The sequence below is a fragment of the Musa acuminata genome, chromosome BXJ2-4 (genome assembly GCF_036884655.1).
Source record: "Musa acuminata AAA Group cultivar baxijiao chromosome BXJ2-4, Cavendish_Baxijiao_AAA, whole genome shotgun sequence".
Taxonomy (NCBI): Eukaryota; Viridiplantae; Streptophyta; class Magnoliopsida; order Zingiberales; family Musaceae; genus Musa; species Musa acuminata.
Window position 1 is genome coordinate 7,567,714 of NC_088341.1, and position 14,059 is coordinate 7,581,772.

The 14,059-nt window shown below is 38.5% G+C and overlaps 3 protein-coding genes across 4 annotated transcripts; 2 read left to right on the forward strand and 1 right to left on the reverse strand.

Annotated features, from left to right (window-relative positions):
- Positions 1 to 511: 511 nt before the first annotated feature.
- Positions 512 to 4,294, forward strand: LOC103981086 (ADP-ribosylation factor 1). 2 transcript variants are annotated; one of them, XM_009397684.3, is made up of 7 exons: positions 512 to 662; positions 825 to 983; positions 1,941 to 2,011; positions 2,112 to 2,231; positions 2,920 to 3,038; positions 3,639 to 3,720; positions 3,995 to 4,294. In XM_009397684.3, the coding sequence occupies exons 2-7, from the start codon at positions 836 to 838 to the stop codon at positions 3,998 to 4,000; spliced, it is 546 nt and encodes a 181-aa protein (XP_009395959.1). In that variant the 5' UTR covers positions 512 to 662; positions 825 to 835; the 3' UTR covers positions 4,001 to 4,294. The 2 variants fall into 2 exon arrangements, with proteins under 2 accessions (XP_009395959.1, XP_009395960.1); XM_009397685.3 differs by having other exon boundaries at positions 512 to 604.
- A 227-nt stretch (positions 4,295 to 4,521) lies between these two features.
- On the reverse strand, positions 4,522 to 8,566 carry LOC135609796 (F-box protein SKIP24-like). Its single transcript, XM_065103460.1, has 5 exons — positions 8,204 to 8,566; positions 7,956 to 8,129; positions 6,296 to 6,458; positions 6,075 to 6,207; positions 4,522 to 5,127 (listed from the first exon to the last, which is right to left on the reverse strand). The coding sequence occupies exons 1-5, from the start codon at positions 8,428 to 8,430 to the stop codon at positions 5,063 to 5,065; spliced, it is 762 nt and encodes a 253-aa protein (XP_064959532.1). The 5' UTR covers positions 8,431 to 8,566; the 3' UTR covers positions 4,522 to 5,062.
- A 512-nt stretch (positions 8,567 to 9,078) lies between these two features.
- LOC135609795 (probable arabinosyltransferase ARAD1) lies at positions 9,079 to 13,876 on the forward strand. Its single transcript, XM_065103459.1, has 3 exons — positions 9,079 to 9,622; positions 9,706 to 10,645; positions 13,045 to 13,876. The coding sequence occupies exons 2-3, from the start codon at positions 9,731 to 9,733 to the stop codon at positions 13,555 to 13,557; spliced, it is 1,428 nt and encodes a 475-aa protein (XP_064959531.1). The 5' UTR covers positions 9,079 to 9,622; positions 9,706 to 9,730; the 3' UTR covers positions 13,558 to 13,876.
- The last annotated feature ends 183 nt before the right edge of the window (positions 13,877 to 14,059 follow it).

Consider the following 14,059-nt stretch of genomic DNA (forward strand, 5'->3'; position numbering starts at 1 on the left):
GTGCGTATATTTCTAAAAGATTTTAATTCCATCTTTTACGGATTTAAAATAAAACTCTTTAACTATTAACATTTTTCTGTTAAATGATAATATGGGCAAAATGGTTCGAGTTTGAACCGTTCGTGAGAACCGCCGACTGGAATTGAAACTCTATCGACCTGTGTGCTTACAATTTTCCTACCTGCTTGGTAATTGGTGGCCATCTGGGGTCCCACATCCTTCGCATGGCAGCAATGGTCCGCGGGTTAACGTAGCGTCGCGTATCTCATCGTCAGAACTTGGTCGAACCGGGTTGGATGTGACGGTCCCCGGTTTAATTAGAACGAGATCGGACGGACCACATTAATTTCACGGAGTGGGGACGGACCCTGTCACTAATTTCGACTTTTAGTGGGTCCCCCGTGGGGCCGATCGAGCCGACAGGCCACGGTGGCGCCGTCGGTGTGCGTGGGTTAGACGCGGCCGCTGTCATTCCCTTCCCCCACTATAAAATGGTAACTGCTGAGGGAGCCCGCGGCTTCCGCTCTCGTCCTTCTCATCGAGAGGCGAGAAGCGTCGCCTGAGAAATCGTTCGGTGGTTCTTCTCTCCTTTCCAATTCGACTGGTCCTCTTCCTTCTCGTGGATTTGATCGTTTCCAATTTGTATTCTCATCGATAATTTTGTGAGTGGTTTTGTCGCTGAACCCAACGATCACTCCTTTTGTTGCTTGATTTCATTTGCGGATTGGTTGTTTCGATTTAGGGTTTCATTGTCGATCCTTCGGATTGATTTAGATATGTATGTTTGTGTGTCTTTTGATCTGTGTGGGTTGTATCTTCATCAGCGGTGAACAAGATGGGGCTCACCTTTACGAGGTTATTTAGCCGGCTTTTCTCGAAGAAGGAGATGAGGATCTTGATGGTCGGGCTTGATGCGGCTGGTAAAACGACGATCTTGTACAAGCTCAAGCTCGGAGAAATAGTCACTACCATCCCCACTATAGGTCAGCACATATTTTCTTCCTTTCCAAATCCGATCTTGTGTTCTCTGTATTAGTTGAAAGCACTTGTTTTTGGGGAATCGTTTTAAGGAAAACGCACTCGTTCTACGATGAAGCATGCATTTCTTCCCTCCCTTAAATCCATATATTGCGAATTGTGGAATGTTATTATTATGCCGGTTGCGTGCTGGTCCCTTTATGTGACAGCAAGCTTAAGGCTTTCTGTTGGCTACTGATAAGCTGAGGTGAAACAAATGTTTTTCAGAATTACGCTGCAGATCAATTTGATATTGTCCTTGCTATGTTCTGAAAGAAATATTGGTATCAATTGTTAAAACTGGTTTGTACTTCTTATATGATCCTTTAAATAATGAATTTTGTCATCTTCTCCATCTTCTTTTTTCCTTTCTAATTTTCTTGCTTTTAGTTCAAGTTCATCTGTTATATGAAAGGCAATAATCGTGCTGCTAAATTAAAAACATCCAGTGAACATAAAAAAATATAGTTTGAGGTATCTATTGAGACAACTTCAAATTTTCCAAGTGTCTTATTATTTTCTTTTTGACTAGTAAGGCTCAATTCGCACTTTAATGGCATCTTATGTATTCCAAACTTTACATGGCCCTTCCACATAAGAGTGGGGATGCAAATTAACATTACTCAAAATTTCCCTCCAATATTTTTAGGATGTATGACATGATTTTAGTAGAAGGATTTTTACATATTTTTGAAGCTATTAGTCTATATCTGTTAGAAATGGTTTAGGTTATTATTTATAGTTTGCATGAACCTTTCATTTGGTGGGTTTGACTTATTTATCTTCTTAAGTTTTCAAGACAACAATTCAGTCGTGCAGGCAGATTCTTACTTTTTGGGGCTTTTTTTTTCCAAATCGCACATTTTTTCTTAATTTTAAATGGTCTTCCTTGTGTTGTTATGTTATATGCTTCTTTAATTCAGGATTTAATGTGGAGACTGTAGAGTACAAGAACATTAGTTTCACCGTTTGGGATGTTGGTGGTCAAGATAAGGTAGGTAGATCTTATTTGTGCTAACGGCATGTGAAGATGTTGAAGGTTGTTTGTCACTTGCCATTGTTGATTTTACCAATTTGATGTTTTATTGCAACAGATCAGACCTCTATGGAGGCACTACTTCCAGAACACTCAGGGCCTTATTTTTGTTGTCGACAGCAATGACAGAGATCGTATTATTGAGGCAAGGGATGAACTGCATAGGATGCTAAATGAGGTGAGTTGATTTGGTTTGTTGATAACCATTATGATTCCTCTAATTCGGCATAGCTGAGCTGAATGACAATCAGGTACAGTCTGATAATTGAACATAATTGTGTTTTCATGCACATTTTTATGCTAGTGTATGTTCAACGCTTAACTTTGACCAAAAATCCTCTATTTTATGTTTTTGTCCATTTGATTATGACCATAGTTAGTCAATAAAAGACCAAAAGGCAGAAGCAACTTAGGGTGATTGTCGGGTAACATTAAGGGTACAAAGGAAAGATGTTAGTTGGAATTGTTGAAGCATCAAGATCCGGAAAAATAATAATTGCATAGTGGCAGGTGAGGATTGGAGAAGAATAGTGATCCTCTTCCATTTTGATGTTCAAATCTGTTGGGTTCAGGCCTTCAGCTGAAGTGTCCAGTTCCGACTGAATGGCTTTTTAGGATTGTTTTGCCAAGTGATGTTTGCTACAAGAAAAGAAAAAAAAAAAAGAGAGAAACTTGCTTTCTCAATGTTTGCTGTTCCTTTGAGGTTTGGTTTCTTTTCATCAATTTCGTTGAAGATTAGGATCAATAGTTGTTTAGTGGAAACTAAAACATCAAATTGATGATGGTTGCTTTTTAAAATGTTTTTTCTAAGTTAATTTTATGCTTAATTTGAATCTATTTACTGAATTTCTTTCGTTTTTATGCAGGACGAGTTACGTGATGCTGTGTTGCTTGTGTTTGCAAATAAACAAGATCTTCCAAATGCAATGAATGCAGCTGAAATTACAGATAAGCTTGGCCTCCATTCCCTGCGTCAACGACACTGGTATATCTCTTTCTCCCTAAGCAAAGATTTGTAGTCAAGACTGAGAAATTCCATGTTTTTCTTATAATAATTTTAAAATGTGTTTCATACCATTTACGGCCAAACATTTCGTGCAGCCATGTCATCTTTCTACTCTATTATCTTATTTTTCAAATCCCTTAAACCTCATTATTTTTATTATTATCTCCAACTGACGTATTACTTCCTCTGCTAATAGCCAATAGTAACCAATCATCTAACCTTTTATTTGGAAACAACTAACCATAACCAAATGCTCCATCTTCTTTTACTGTCTTCTTAAAATTATCGGATTTTTTGAAATTATAGGTGGACAGCAGGGCACCTAGAAAATTTTTCTCTTGTTTTATCGCCAATTGTCCAACCGACATAAATCTGACTTAATTGCCATTGCTGTCTTCTCATCCCTGCAATTGCGACATGAATTTTATTTTATTTGTTCTTCCTTATTGTTTTTGTTCTGTTTTTAATTCAACAGCAAAGCATGTTTATACAATTATACTTCATCTCTTCTTTTATAGGAGAAAGAGATTTTGGCTTGTGTTTAGCTCATTGACCAAGAAATGTGTGATATGTCTACAGGTACATACAGAGCACATGTGCTACATCGGGTGAAGGTTTGTACGAGGGACTGGATTGGCTCTCCAACAATATCGTCAGCAAGGTATGAATCTTTACTTATTTTTCTGTTTTTTCTTTTTTGAGAGTAGCAAGTCAATTTGGACCTGTTCCCATTCGTTTTATGATGGTTCATGCCATGGGAAGCGATAATGCTGCTTGAGCAGCAGTTACAGCCTAATAATGGAAGGCTTTCACTGGGTGAAACGCACCCGCATTAAGTGCTTCTGTATAGCAATTTCAAATTTTGTGGCCATCATGAAGCTTTACATATTTATGATTGTGGATCAGCTAACTATTGTTTACTTTTCCATCCTGAGGCTTGAAACTTTTGACATGGTGGACTAAGCTTATTGGCACGGTGCTTTGTTTCTCCGATCCGCAACCAGCTGCTCATGGATCAATTATCTTGACATTAGTTGTCGTCTCTTCTTGCTGTGGTTATCGGACTCGTGATAGTGGTCCTGGCATAATATGTTCGTGTGATCAATTATCAACTTCTAGTTGTATTATGTGATGTTTTCAAGCATTATATTAATAGCATCTCCAGGTTGTTATTGGTAAATATGATGTAGTCATACCCAAACCTAATATATTTGAGACTGAGTTGTGTGGTTCAATCGGATTATAGCTCTGCCTTGTGATCTTTTGTCTCTGTTCGACTATATCACTGTTCCTCATTGCCTTAACAGCACTACTTTGCTCTGCTTTACTGGGTTTTGTACTGAATCCTCTGCAACTGCATGCCTCACTTGCGATCAACAATATTGCAGGCATTGCAAAGCTGCTTGTCACAAGCATTTAGTTAAGAATTGGAACACCTGCTTCTTATTGCTTCACATATTCGTTACACCAAATGCACAAATAAATATATTGAGAATAACTCGTCCTCATCAAACAATTTTACAGATAAGGTTAAAGATGCTGGACAATCGTATAGAATTCTGCCACAGATTTCACAAATGTTAATAATGATGTAATTTTTTTATACAAGGGATTAGAATTGCTCCAATTGAACTCAGATGGCACACTGCAGTATAATGATGTAGTTCTCAACCAAAAGCTTTTGCTCTTCATCAATTACCTTCAGACAGGCTAACCATTTATTGGCAAAGCTTTTTAATCTATCAAATGTGTCCTGAAATTTATCCATCAATGTTCAAGACCCTCACAGCAACATTGAGGACTAGGTTTTGCAGATTCTAGCAATCTGTTGATCCACTCCACTATAATAGCTTTACAGCACCCAGCTGCAACTTCGTAGCAGGCTTCCAGAATCTAGGCGGACAGTAATCAAGCTGCGACTTCATAGCAGATCTTGCGGGCAGGTTAGTACAACTCAAACTTCAAGAGGCCAACTGTGCGGTTCAATAGTTGTCCAAGCCAAGCTAAATGCTTTTGTTAGGGAGGCTCTCTACCCTTTCCTGCTCAACTGGACCATCACCATATTTCACTGCAGCAATAAACATTTTTCTAATCAATAATGCACATGCTTCTTCAAGATAAAGGTGAAAACAACAAAGAAATGGGAGTAGACAATATTCATTTAGAATGGCTATTACAATCACAAGGAACATTTTATATTATCTTCACGTTCAATTAGGATTCTATAAATATTATCTATAAATAAATAAAGCTATCTGAAAATTTAATTTGTTAAACTAGTCTAACATTGGAATGCTACCTCTGTGTTCTTAGTGACTGATTCAGGGAATCCAACTCCATGTATATGATAAGATTCACATATATTCTAAAAAAGTAAAAAATTAAAAAGAAAAAAATTTCTGTCATTGGAGACTTGAAATCCTCCACGATCAGCAATAAAGATCAATTGACACAAAACTTAAAAAAATCTCACCTCCCCATCCTAAAAAGCCAAATTGACAACATAAAAGAATCTAATATGAATAAAGGGATTGCATTGAAAAATGCTTGGACTTTTTATTTTTGGCAAGCAGTAAGTGGAGAAGGCTGCATTTTTTTTTAATGAGCAAAGGATAAATGGTGAATGCGAGATTCAAGCACTGGATCTTACGATAATATATTAGTCTTTAGTTGTCTAGCCAACCTAGCCAGCACCTTAGAAAATACATCGGATTCGATCCCTGAACATTATTGTCATGTTCTCGTATCCATCTAGTTAAAAAAATTACTTAATATTACTAGAAAACAAGACCACTTAATGTTACTAAAAGTTGTTCCCAGTTTATGGTTATCAGAAATATGTTACTCCCACTGATAAACCTTTTCTTGGGAAAGCCTCACCTCCATGATGTAATCCTTTCTCTTTTAACTTATTTTTTTCTCTGTACTTGTTTTACAGTGTCAATAAAATAAGCTTGCTGTGCTGCAGTTTTACTTTCGAAAAAAATAAGCACATTCAAGAAAGAATGGTCTTACAGTCACTACTTTGCTTGAGCCTTTTTCGCTTGTTAGAATGTCTGATGGTCGAATCAAAATTACTTCTTAGGGGGTGATACTTCAGTGAAGTCAGTGCTTCGTTGTACTCACTCAGCTTTTTCTTCTCCTCATTCTGTTAAATATATCAATAAAAACAGAATAAGGCTAAAGAGTTACAATGCTGTAACTGAAAAATGGTGACATGAAAAATAGAGTCATACATAGGCCTTGTTAAAAATAGCAATCTGTTGCTTACAAACTTTAATTTCCATCTTTAAAGCACCAAGGCGAGATTCAACTGGCACAGTGCATTGCTCAACTATCTGCTTTTGTCTCCCACGAACTACTTGTGGCTGCCATACATTTAGAGCAACAGATGCCGTCCTGAAAAAACCAACTCATCAAAGGTTTCCATAAACATATGCAATATTTGTAAGTTACAAACTTTCCAAATAACAATTCATCTTCAAAAGTTAGTGATGCCTAATCTCCAGCCGTTTAGGTACCTTGAGATTTTAGGATGACTTTCAATTTCATATATCAGTCTTATTTTAAGAAAAAAAGATGATCCAGAAAATCAAATTTACAATAAAATACTTGCAATATCTAAAACAATCCTGATTTTGAGCAGAAACTTCATATGAACCATAAAAATGATGGGAAAAGAAGAGTACAATAACTTAACAATCAGAATTACAAGAAACGTTTGAAAAAGTCATCTATGATCCAAATAGATGACTTTGTTCTATGCTCTTGGACTACACTATTAGCAGCAAACAAGATTGTCAAAGGCACAAAGCACATCACCAAGGTCTTCCGGAGTCTATAGAAAATGCAAGGGCACATCCTGACAAAGCAATTTGAACACTTTTAGGATGATAAAGACTTAAAGATGAGATGCAACTACATCCACTGCCATTTTAACAATCCAAACAATAATTTGACTCACCTAAGGGAGCAATAACACAAATGTGATGAAGGGAAAAAAATAAACAGCAGCAAAGAGTGAAGAACATACAATCCTTTTTTTCATCCCATTCACCACAATTACTCCTATGAGACACTCACAAGATCAAAGATATCACAAATAAAAGCCACTTCTCTTGGTCAATGAAGGATATAAACAAGAGAATTAACGGGCCACTCACACATACTATTTGATTTTCGTGCTCTAGGTGTAAGCGGTCATTCATGAAGAATCATAAAAGGGCATTCATATGCCAAAGCAATGTCCATATTCTTTCTCAGAGTAACTTTTAATATATCTTTTCATAGCATCAATTCCTTTAACATACCACATACACATCACAACTTAAGTTCTAGTAACTATTCCCTACTATCAGCCAATTAATGCATAGATAATTGACTTGTAAGACCAAAATACCATATCCAATGTAGCAAATAACCTATGCTTTACTAAGGAAAATTTCCCAAGCACCACAAACATAGCCAAGCAATGTATTCATGCCCATGTCTGAACCATGGCCCATAACATTCCATGTTTCAGGTGATTATGAACTAAACTTATTGTGAACCACAAGGACCTAATTCACCTTAAAGGCTAAGAATCAAAGAAAGGAAAAGGGAACAAGAAAATAAAAAGACAAGATTCTGTAACCTCTGGTCACATGCAATTTCTGGCTTCATTGTTCTAAAGATGTTAAAATACAGTACATCCACTAAATTTTTACAAGATCTCATGCTACCCTCCACCTCAAGCAAATTGCTATTTTTAGCTAGAAGCAGTGGTTGAAGTAATCAAATTAATTACCATGAAATAACATGAAAAATAAAGCAAAAAAAAAAAAATAGTGATCACTGAACCAGAGATAATGAGCAATTCAAAGAATAGCATGTTGATCGAGAAACCAGTTTGAGCACCTTGCTCTCTCCAAATCAGTTAACTCAGATACAGCGGCCTTCAGCCTCTTGCCCTCGCGTGCCAACGACGATTCCAACTCCTCCAGCCTCTTCCGTGAAGCAGCCACACGACTCTCCGCATAGAGCACCGCGCGCCTCGCGGCGGCGAGCTGCCTCGCCTTGTCCCTCTCGAACCTGCCGCGGATGCAATCCCACGTCAAGGCCCAGACCTAAGTAGCTCGTCCACGAGAAGAGGAAGGGGGGCGCACCTGATCCGGTAGAGGGATTTGACCGAAGTGGCCTTGTCGTGGGGCTCATGTCGGCCAGCGGGAAAGTCGAGGGCGAGAAGAGTGGCCCAGAGGGCGGGGTCCCGGGCGAGGCGGTTGAGGCGGCGGGAGGCGATGGCGAGGGCGCAGAGGTCGCGGTAGGTGAGGCGGCCGAAGGCAGTACCCATCTCCAGGATTAGGGCCCATATCTCGTCCGGAAGCACCGACATGATGCTCCTCCTCCTCCTCCTCTCCCCCTCACCACCTCCAAGAAGAAGAAGAAGAAGAAGACGAAGGAAGAGGCGAAGGATCGAGATGGGGCGGAGGAGGCCGTGTCGAAGTCCCGTTTCGATGGACCCGGCCAGTGGGCCGGGTCGGGACAGATCGCGGTTGGGTTTGATAAACCGGCTTGTTGCGAACGCGATCCTAATGAGCCGGGTGGGGTCCGATCGGAGCCGCGTCTGATGACGGCGTTGTAGCGCACCCGATCCTAACGGACCGGACTGCCCGTGTGGTAAGCAATGTTCTTGGACTCGATTGCACCTCAAGATGCGTGCTCGTTTGTAAAAATCATGATCCACACGAAATTTGATGGTTAGAAAGCTCATCCTCTGAAATATCGAGTTATTGTTTATATTATGTAATAATAAAACAATAAAAAAGGTTAACCTTTTCCCTTTGAGATTAAACAAACAAAAGACTATAAAATCTACTTATTATTATTAGCTAAAATGTGGTTGTAATAATATTAGCAACTACTAATCCACATATAAAAATCCCTCTCTCTTCGTCCGAAATTAATATGTAAACTATGAAATGGTCAATATAAATAATATCGTTTATAGTCTCCTCGGTTTATTACAGTCTCTGATGGCCGTCGGGCATTGACAGAAGATCCAGAGAGAGAGAGAGAGAGAGATCCCGCGGTGCGAAGACAAGCTTCAGAGCTCGACCCCGATGGTTCTTTCTCCCTTGCCTCACTCGGTTCAGTGGATCTAAGATAAATATTTCAGCTCCCTTTGCCTAAGATTTGGTTCTACTGTACTGGACTTGATCTTTTTAGGTTTCTTTGGCTCGAGTTCGATCATCAAAATGTGGCCTTTGTGCTCATTTATGATTGAGAAGTGGTTCTGGGTCGGGCGCGTACGGTGACCTTTTAGTTTGGACCGAGGTTCTCGGAGAGCATTTGGATAATTGTTCATGTTCTCTAGATTATTCTCCCCCAATACTTGGTTCTTTTTGTTTGAATAGTTGTCCGGGTACATTTAGTCGTCGGCCTGTTTCCTTGTTGAGGAATGTCTACATTTGGGAATCAAATCCCGGAACCTTTTTGTTTGACCGGCTGATCTTTATCCTTAGCTTCATGTTCTTTGAGTTCGTCGAGGAATTGCGGTTGTTACCATAAAGAAGGAATTCCATTCGGTATATTTTTGTATTTTTATTAGTCTTGGCCGCTGTTCTTTGTTCCTGAGTTGATAAAGCTGGATGCTTTGCTGATAAATTAGGCATCTTTTCGGAGGTTCGTGCTGAATGGCCAACAGAAACATACAACAATATGGGCATGTGTGCCGGAAACCCTTCCTTTTTAGTCTCTCCTTTGCAATAATCCTGGTCCTGCCCTACCTCTTCTTCTGGGATTATGCTGGAAAACCAGTAGTCAACCATGTATTGCCAAAAGAAAAGATCTTTTCCGTGATTGAGAACCGAGGTATCCCTGCAAGGGACCATGATGCTGAACCTTCGTCGTTCAGGGAGCCGTCTTTCTTGGATCAATTTGGAGCAACAGATGAAGAGCCCGAGCGATGTCATCCAAGCAAAGCGCTTTTGAAGGTTTTCATGTATGATTTGCCTCCTGAGTTCCACTTTGGTCTTTTGGGTTGGGATGGTGATGGCAAGAGTGTGTGGCCTGATATACAGACCAAAATCCCAAAGTATCCTGGTGGATTGAATCTTCAACATAGTCTTGAGTACTGGCTGACTTTGGATCTCTTGTCTTCAAGATTTCCCAACCGGAGTGGCCCATGCAGTGCGGTGAGGGTTGAGGATTCCCGAGAAGCTGATGTTGTGTTTGTGCCTTTCTTTTCATCGTTGAGCTACAATCGGCATTCAAAGGTCAAACCACCTCAAACAGTTAGTATAAACAAGTTGTTGCAGCAGAAGCTGGTGCAGTTTTTAACAGCTCAACAGGAATGGAAAAGATCAGGGGGGAGAGACCATATCATACTGGCACACCATCCAAACAGCATGTTAGATGCTCGGTCGAAATTGTGGCCTTGCATGTTTGTTCTTGCAGATTTTGGCCGGTATGCTCCCCATGTAGCTAATGTGGAGAAAGATGTAATTGCTCCCTACAGGCATCTGATCAAGACATTCGTTAATGACTCATCTGGCTTTGATGAACGCCCTACATTATTGTACTTTCAAGGAGCTATCTACAGGAAAGATGTAAGTGCTTTGCCATAGACATCACTTGATGGTATCTTTTTTTTTTTTTTACCTAGCATATTGAACTTCATCAGAAGTATTTGATTTTGCACATCAAGTGGTGGCATATCTTTTGATTTGCCAAGTGACTTATTCGAGACAGAAATCTTTTATGATCTTTATTCTCTCAAATGGCCTCTTTTGATTGCGATTGAGTATGAGTAGTGGTTTGCCATTCAGCACACCCAAGTTTTTGTGAATTAGCAGACAATTTCTTGAAGAGCCAATTCACTATCCAAAGTCCAGATGATAGGTGAAATAATGTATATTTACATGAATCTACATGCACCAAGGAACAGAGAAGAAGAGAAATAACTTTCAACAGCTAGATCACTTTCCTAAGTTTGTTAGATAGGGGTGCCCCTGGTTTTTTCTTGTAATTGCATGCTTGTTTCCAAAGAAATTCCTTCATTTGATGCACTATTATTATCAAAAGAACACACTGGCTGCATCTTTTTGTGCCTATGGTGAGGTCAAGCATTATGAGCTCAATTGAGCAATTTTAGGTTACCATTAAGGAGGGTTAACCTTTTTGTAGATGGATATCCTTGCAAGGTACCTTATCAAGGCCTAATACAGCCTGTTTCTGCCACCCAACAGCACTCGCTATATGTAATATCCATGGAGCATCCACTTGAAACCTAGGTAGGAAATATTACCTGACAAAATTGGTTTTTTACTTGAACATGTAAGAACATGCTTTTAAATATTATTTGTGGTATATAAGCAATTTACCTGAGGATACTACTCTTAGTCTCATACACAACCACTATAACACATTGTAATGTGTGGTTTTCATTTAAAAACAGGAGGAACAGATCAGTAAAGTCTATCATATTGCTTTAATATTTTTAAGCACCTATTGACTTTTCATGTTATGCATGAAATACATTTTCTACTGCAGTGATCTATATTCTAGTTTTCATTTAAAAACCATATAAAGTGCTTTTTTTTTTATTTCATGTTTAAGGGCACATTAAGTTCCTTGTAACACTCATGGAAAAATTAACTGCATCCTCAAAAATGTATTTTGTCTTATATCAACAAGCAGCAAACCAACTTGGTAGAAATCCACATTTATATCCTTGAAATATGTCATCATGGTTATGGGTAGCACAGTTCAGCGAGCCCAAAATATTGCTGAAGATGTTGGTAGTTGTTTGGTGTTTGGAGATCTAAATATTCTATAAAATTGCCATAGTGGCATGACTAATTCATAGAATTGGAGTAGAGGTCACTCCAGTGAGGAAAATTTTATAGAGAGTATGGAAGAAGAGTTGCAAAACAAATGAAGGATTTCTGTTGGTTGGACATTGTTATTCACAGGGGAACACCTTAATGGTTGATTACTTATATCAGAACAAAAAAAGAAGTTTGTGATATATCTTATAGGTTTTATTTAGGTCAATGTGAACCAAGTGCATGACTGTGAATTTACATGCAGCAGTGGCTTTACTGAGGAATACAATCCAGCTAACTGGACAAGCTTCAAGATTGAAAATTATTGCTATAATTTTCTCGCTTTGCATCGTTATTCGTGATAATGAAGGTATATATACCAATGATGATTAAGATCCATAAATAGGCAGTATAACTAGGAGGAGGATCCAAATTCCAAAGTGTGATAAATTTTCATGTGTTTGTCTGTCACTTATACCTACAGATGTGGTCAACTTCTGCTTGAATTTACTTGAGTTGTTTTTCAATCATTAGGTTTTGCATTGCCCAATAACACAGAATATGAATATTGAAACAATACCTGTTATCATGATAAGTTTCAGCTGATCTAATTTCTGAATGGTGAATTTACCATTCAATAAGCTATTGTATTGTATATTGTGTATTCCTAACAATTATAGTCACAGATTTTCTTGCTTATTTAGAAAAAGAAAATCCTCTCTTTGGAATGAAAATTAATGCATGATTGGCAGTTTAGCATAAGACAAATCCTGTCAGTACATTATTAAAATTTCCAATTCAAGTCCTCTCAGAATATGTAAAGTATATTCCTGAAATCTAGTCTGTGGGTGATAGCTTTCTATAAAAGCATGCTTAAATTCATTTTTCTTATGTTTCCCGTTCTCTGCCAGAGCTGGCTACACTAACTTTTTTCATGGTTGTTCAACAAAGATGATGCTAAATTATTGATTTGTTTGTCATTATGGTTCTCCACTTCTTGTTCTAGTTGCCATTAGAACATTTTAAACATTAAATTTGCAGGCATCTTGAATATACCTTGAGAAATAGAACCCTATTATATGATATTCTAGATATAGTGCTTCATATGAAACTGATTGCTTTTGTCTGCTTTAGTTCACAAAAAAAAGGCTCATTATCCGTTTTCGTGGCTTGGTGTGCAGGGAGGATCGATCCGACAAGAGTTATTTTATCTTCTAAGGGATGAAAAAGATGTACATTTTTCATTTGGAAGTGTCGTTGCTAATGGGATAAACGAGGCCAGTCGAGGGATGCATTCTGCAAAATTCTGTCTAAATATTGCTGGGGACACGCCATCTTCCAACCGACTATTTGATGCCATAGCTAGCCACTGTGTCCCAGTCATCATCAGTGACGATATCGAGCTCCCATATGAAGATGTACTCGACTATTCCAAGTTTTGCATCTTTGTGCGCACATCTGATGCTATCAGAGAGGGTTTTCTAATAAAATTAATCAGAGGAGTAAGTCGAGAGGACTGGACCCGGATGTGGCAAAGGTTGAAGGAGGTCGAAGGCTTCTTCGAATTTCAGTACCCATCTAAGAAAAATGATGCCGTTCAGATGATATGGCAGGCAGTGGCAAGAAAAGTTCCAGCAATTCGGCTCAAAGTACACAGATCAAGGCGATTCTCTCAGTTCAATACACAAAGATAGGATGAGAAGCATGTTGTTTAGGACATGATCACCGAGTAGAGTAATAGTCTTCACATTATTTTTCATCCCACTCAACAGAGATGGCAACATTATATTTTTCAGATCTTGGAACTTTTGTGTAGTGAGAGGATAAACTGTTGTATTCTAAGAACAGATGTCTGAGAACAGTAGGACATTAACAGGTGGGATCATTATAGTCGCTCACTTATTAGGAGAGGAACACTGTTAATATCTCTCAAATTTCATCCTGTTATGATCTTGTTGTAACCGCTACAATATGGCCACATTGGTCGGAAACCAAATAATGTGGATTTTATCATCTCCATGATGTTAAATGGCTGCTATATGTGAAATATATGTGGCACCATGTAGCTGATGACTCTTTCTACTACTTCACATTTAGCAGAATGTTTATTTTTTGTGATATAAATGAATATAGTATACTGCTGAGTTCTCTCCAAAAATCTTTATTCATCAAAGATCAATGAAGCAGAGACTTTTG

Excerpts from the sequence above, each read along its gene's own strand:
- LOC103981086 (XM_009397684.3), top strand. The coding sequence starts at position 836 with ATGGGGCTCACCTTTACGAGGTTATTTAGCCGGCTTTTCTCGAAGAAG. Across the intron at positions 2,012-2,111 it reads ATGTTGGTGGTCAAGATAAG|ATCAGACCTCTATGGAGGCA; the intron begins GTAGGTAGATCT and ends TTATTGCAACAG. Across the intron at positions 2,232-2,919 it reads TGCATAGGATGCTAAATGAG|GACGAGTTACGTGATGCTGT; the intron begins GTGAGTTGATTT and ends GTTTTTATGCAG.
- LOC135609795 (XM_065103459.1), top strand. The coding sequence starts at position 9,731 with ATGGCCAACAGAAACATACAACAATATGGGCATGTGTGCCGGAAACCC. Across the intron at positions 10,646-13,044 it reads GAGCTATCTACAGGAAAGAT|GGAGGATCGATCCGACAAGA; the intron begins GTAAGTGCTTTG and ends CTTGGTGTGCAG.
- LOC135609796 (XM_065103460.1), bottom strand. The coding sequence starts at position 8,430 with ATGTCGGTGCTTCCGGACGAGATATGGGCCCTAATCCTGGAGATGGGT. Across the intron at positions 6,208-6,295 it reads CTATTTTTAACAAGGCCTAT|AATGAGGAGAAGAAAAAGCT; the intron begins GTATGACTCTAT and ends TATATTTAACAG. Across the intron at positions 5,128-6,074 it reads GCTCAAGCAAAGTAGTGACT|TGAAATATGGTGATGGTCCA; the intron begins GTAAGACCATTC and ends TTATTGCTGCAG.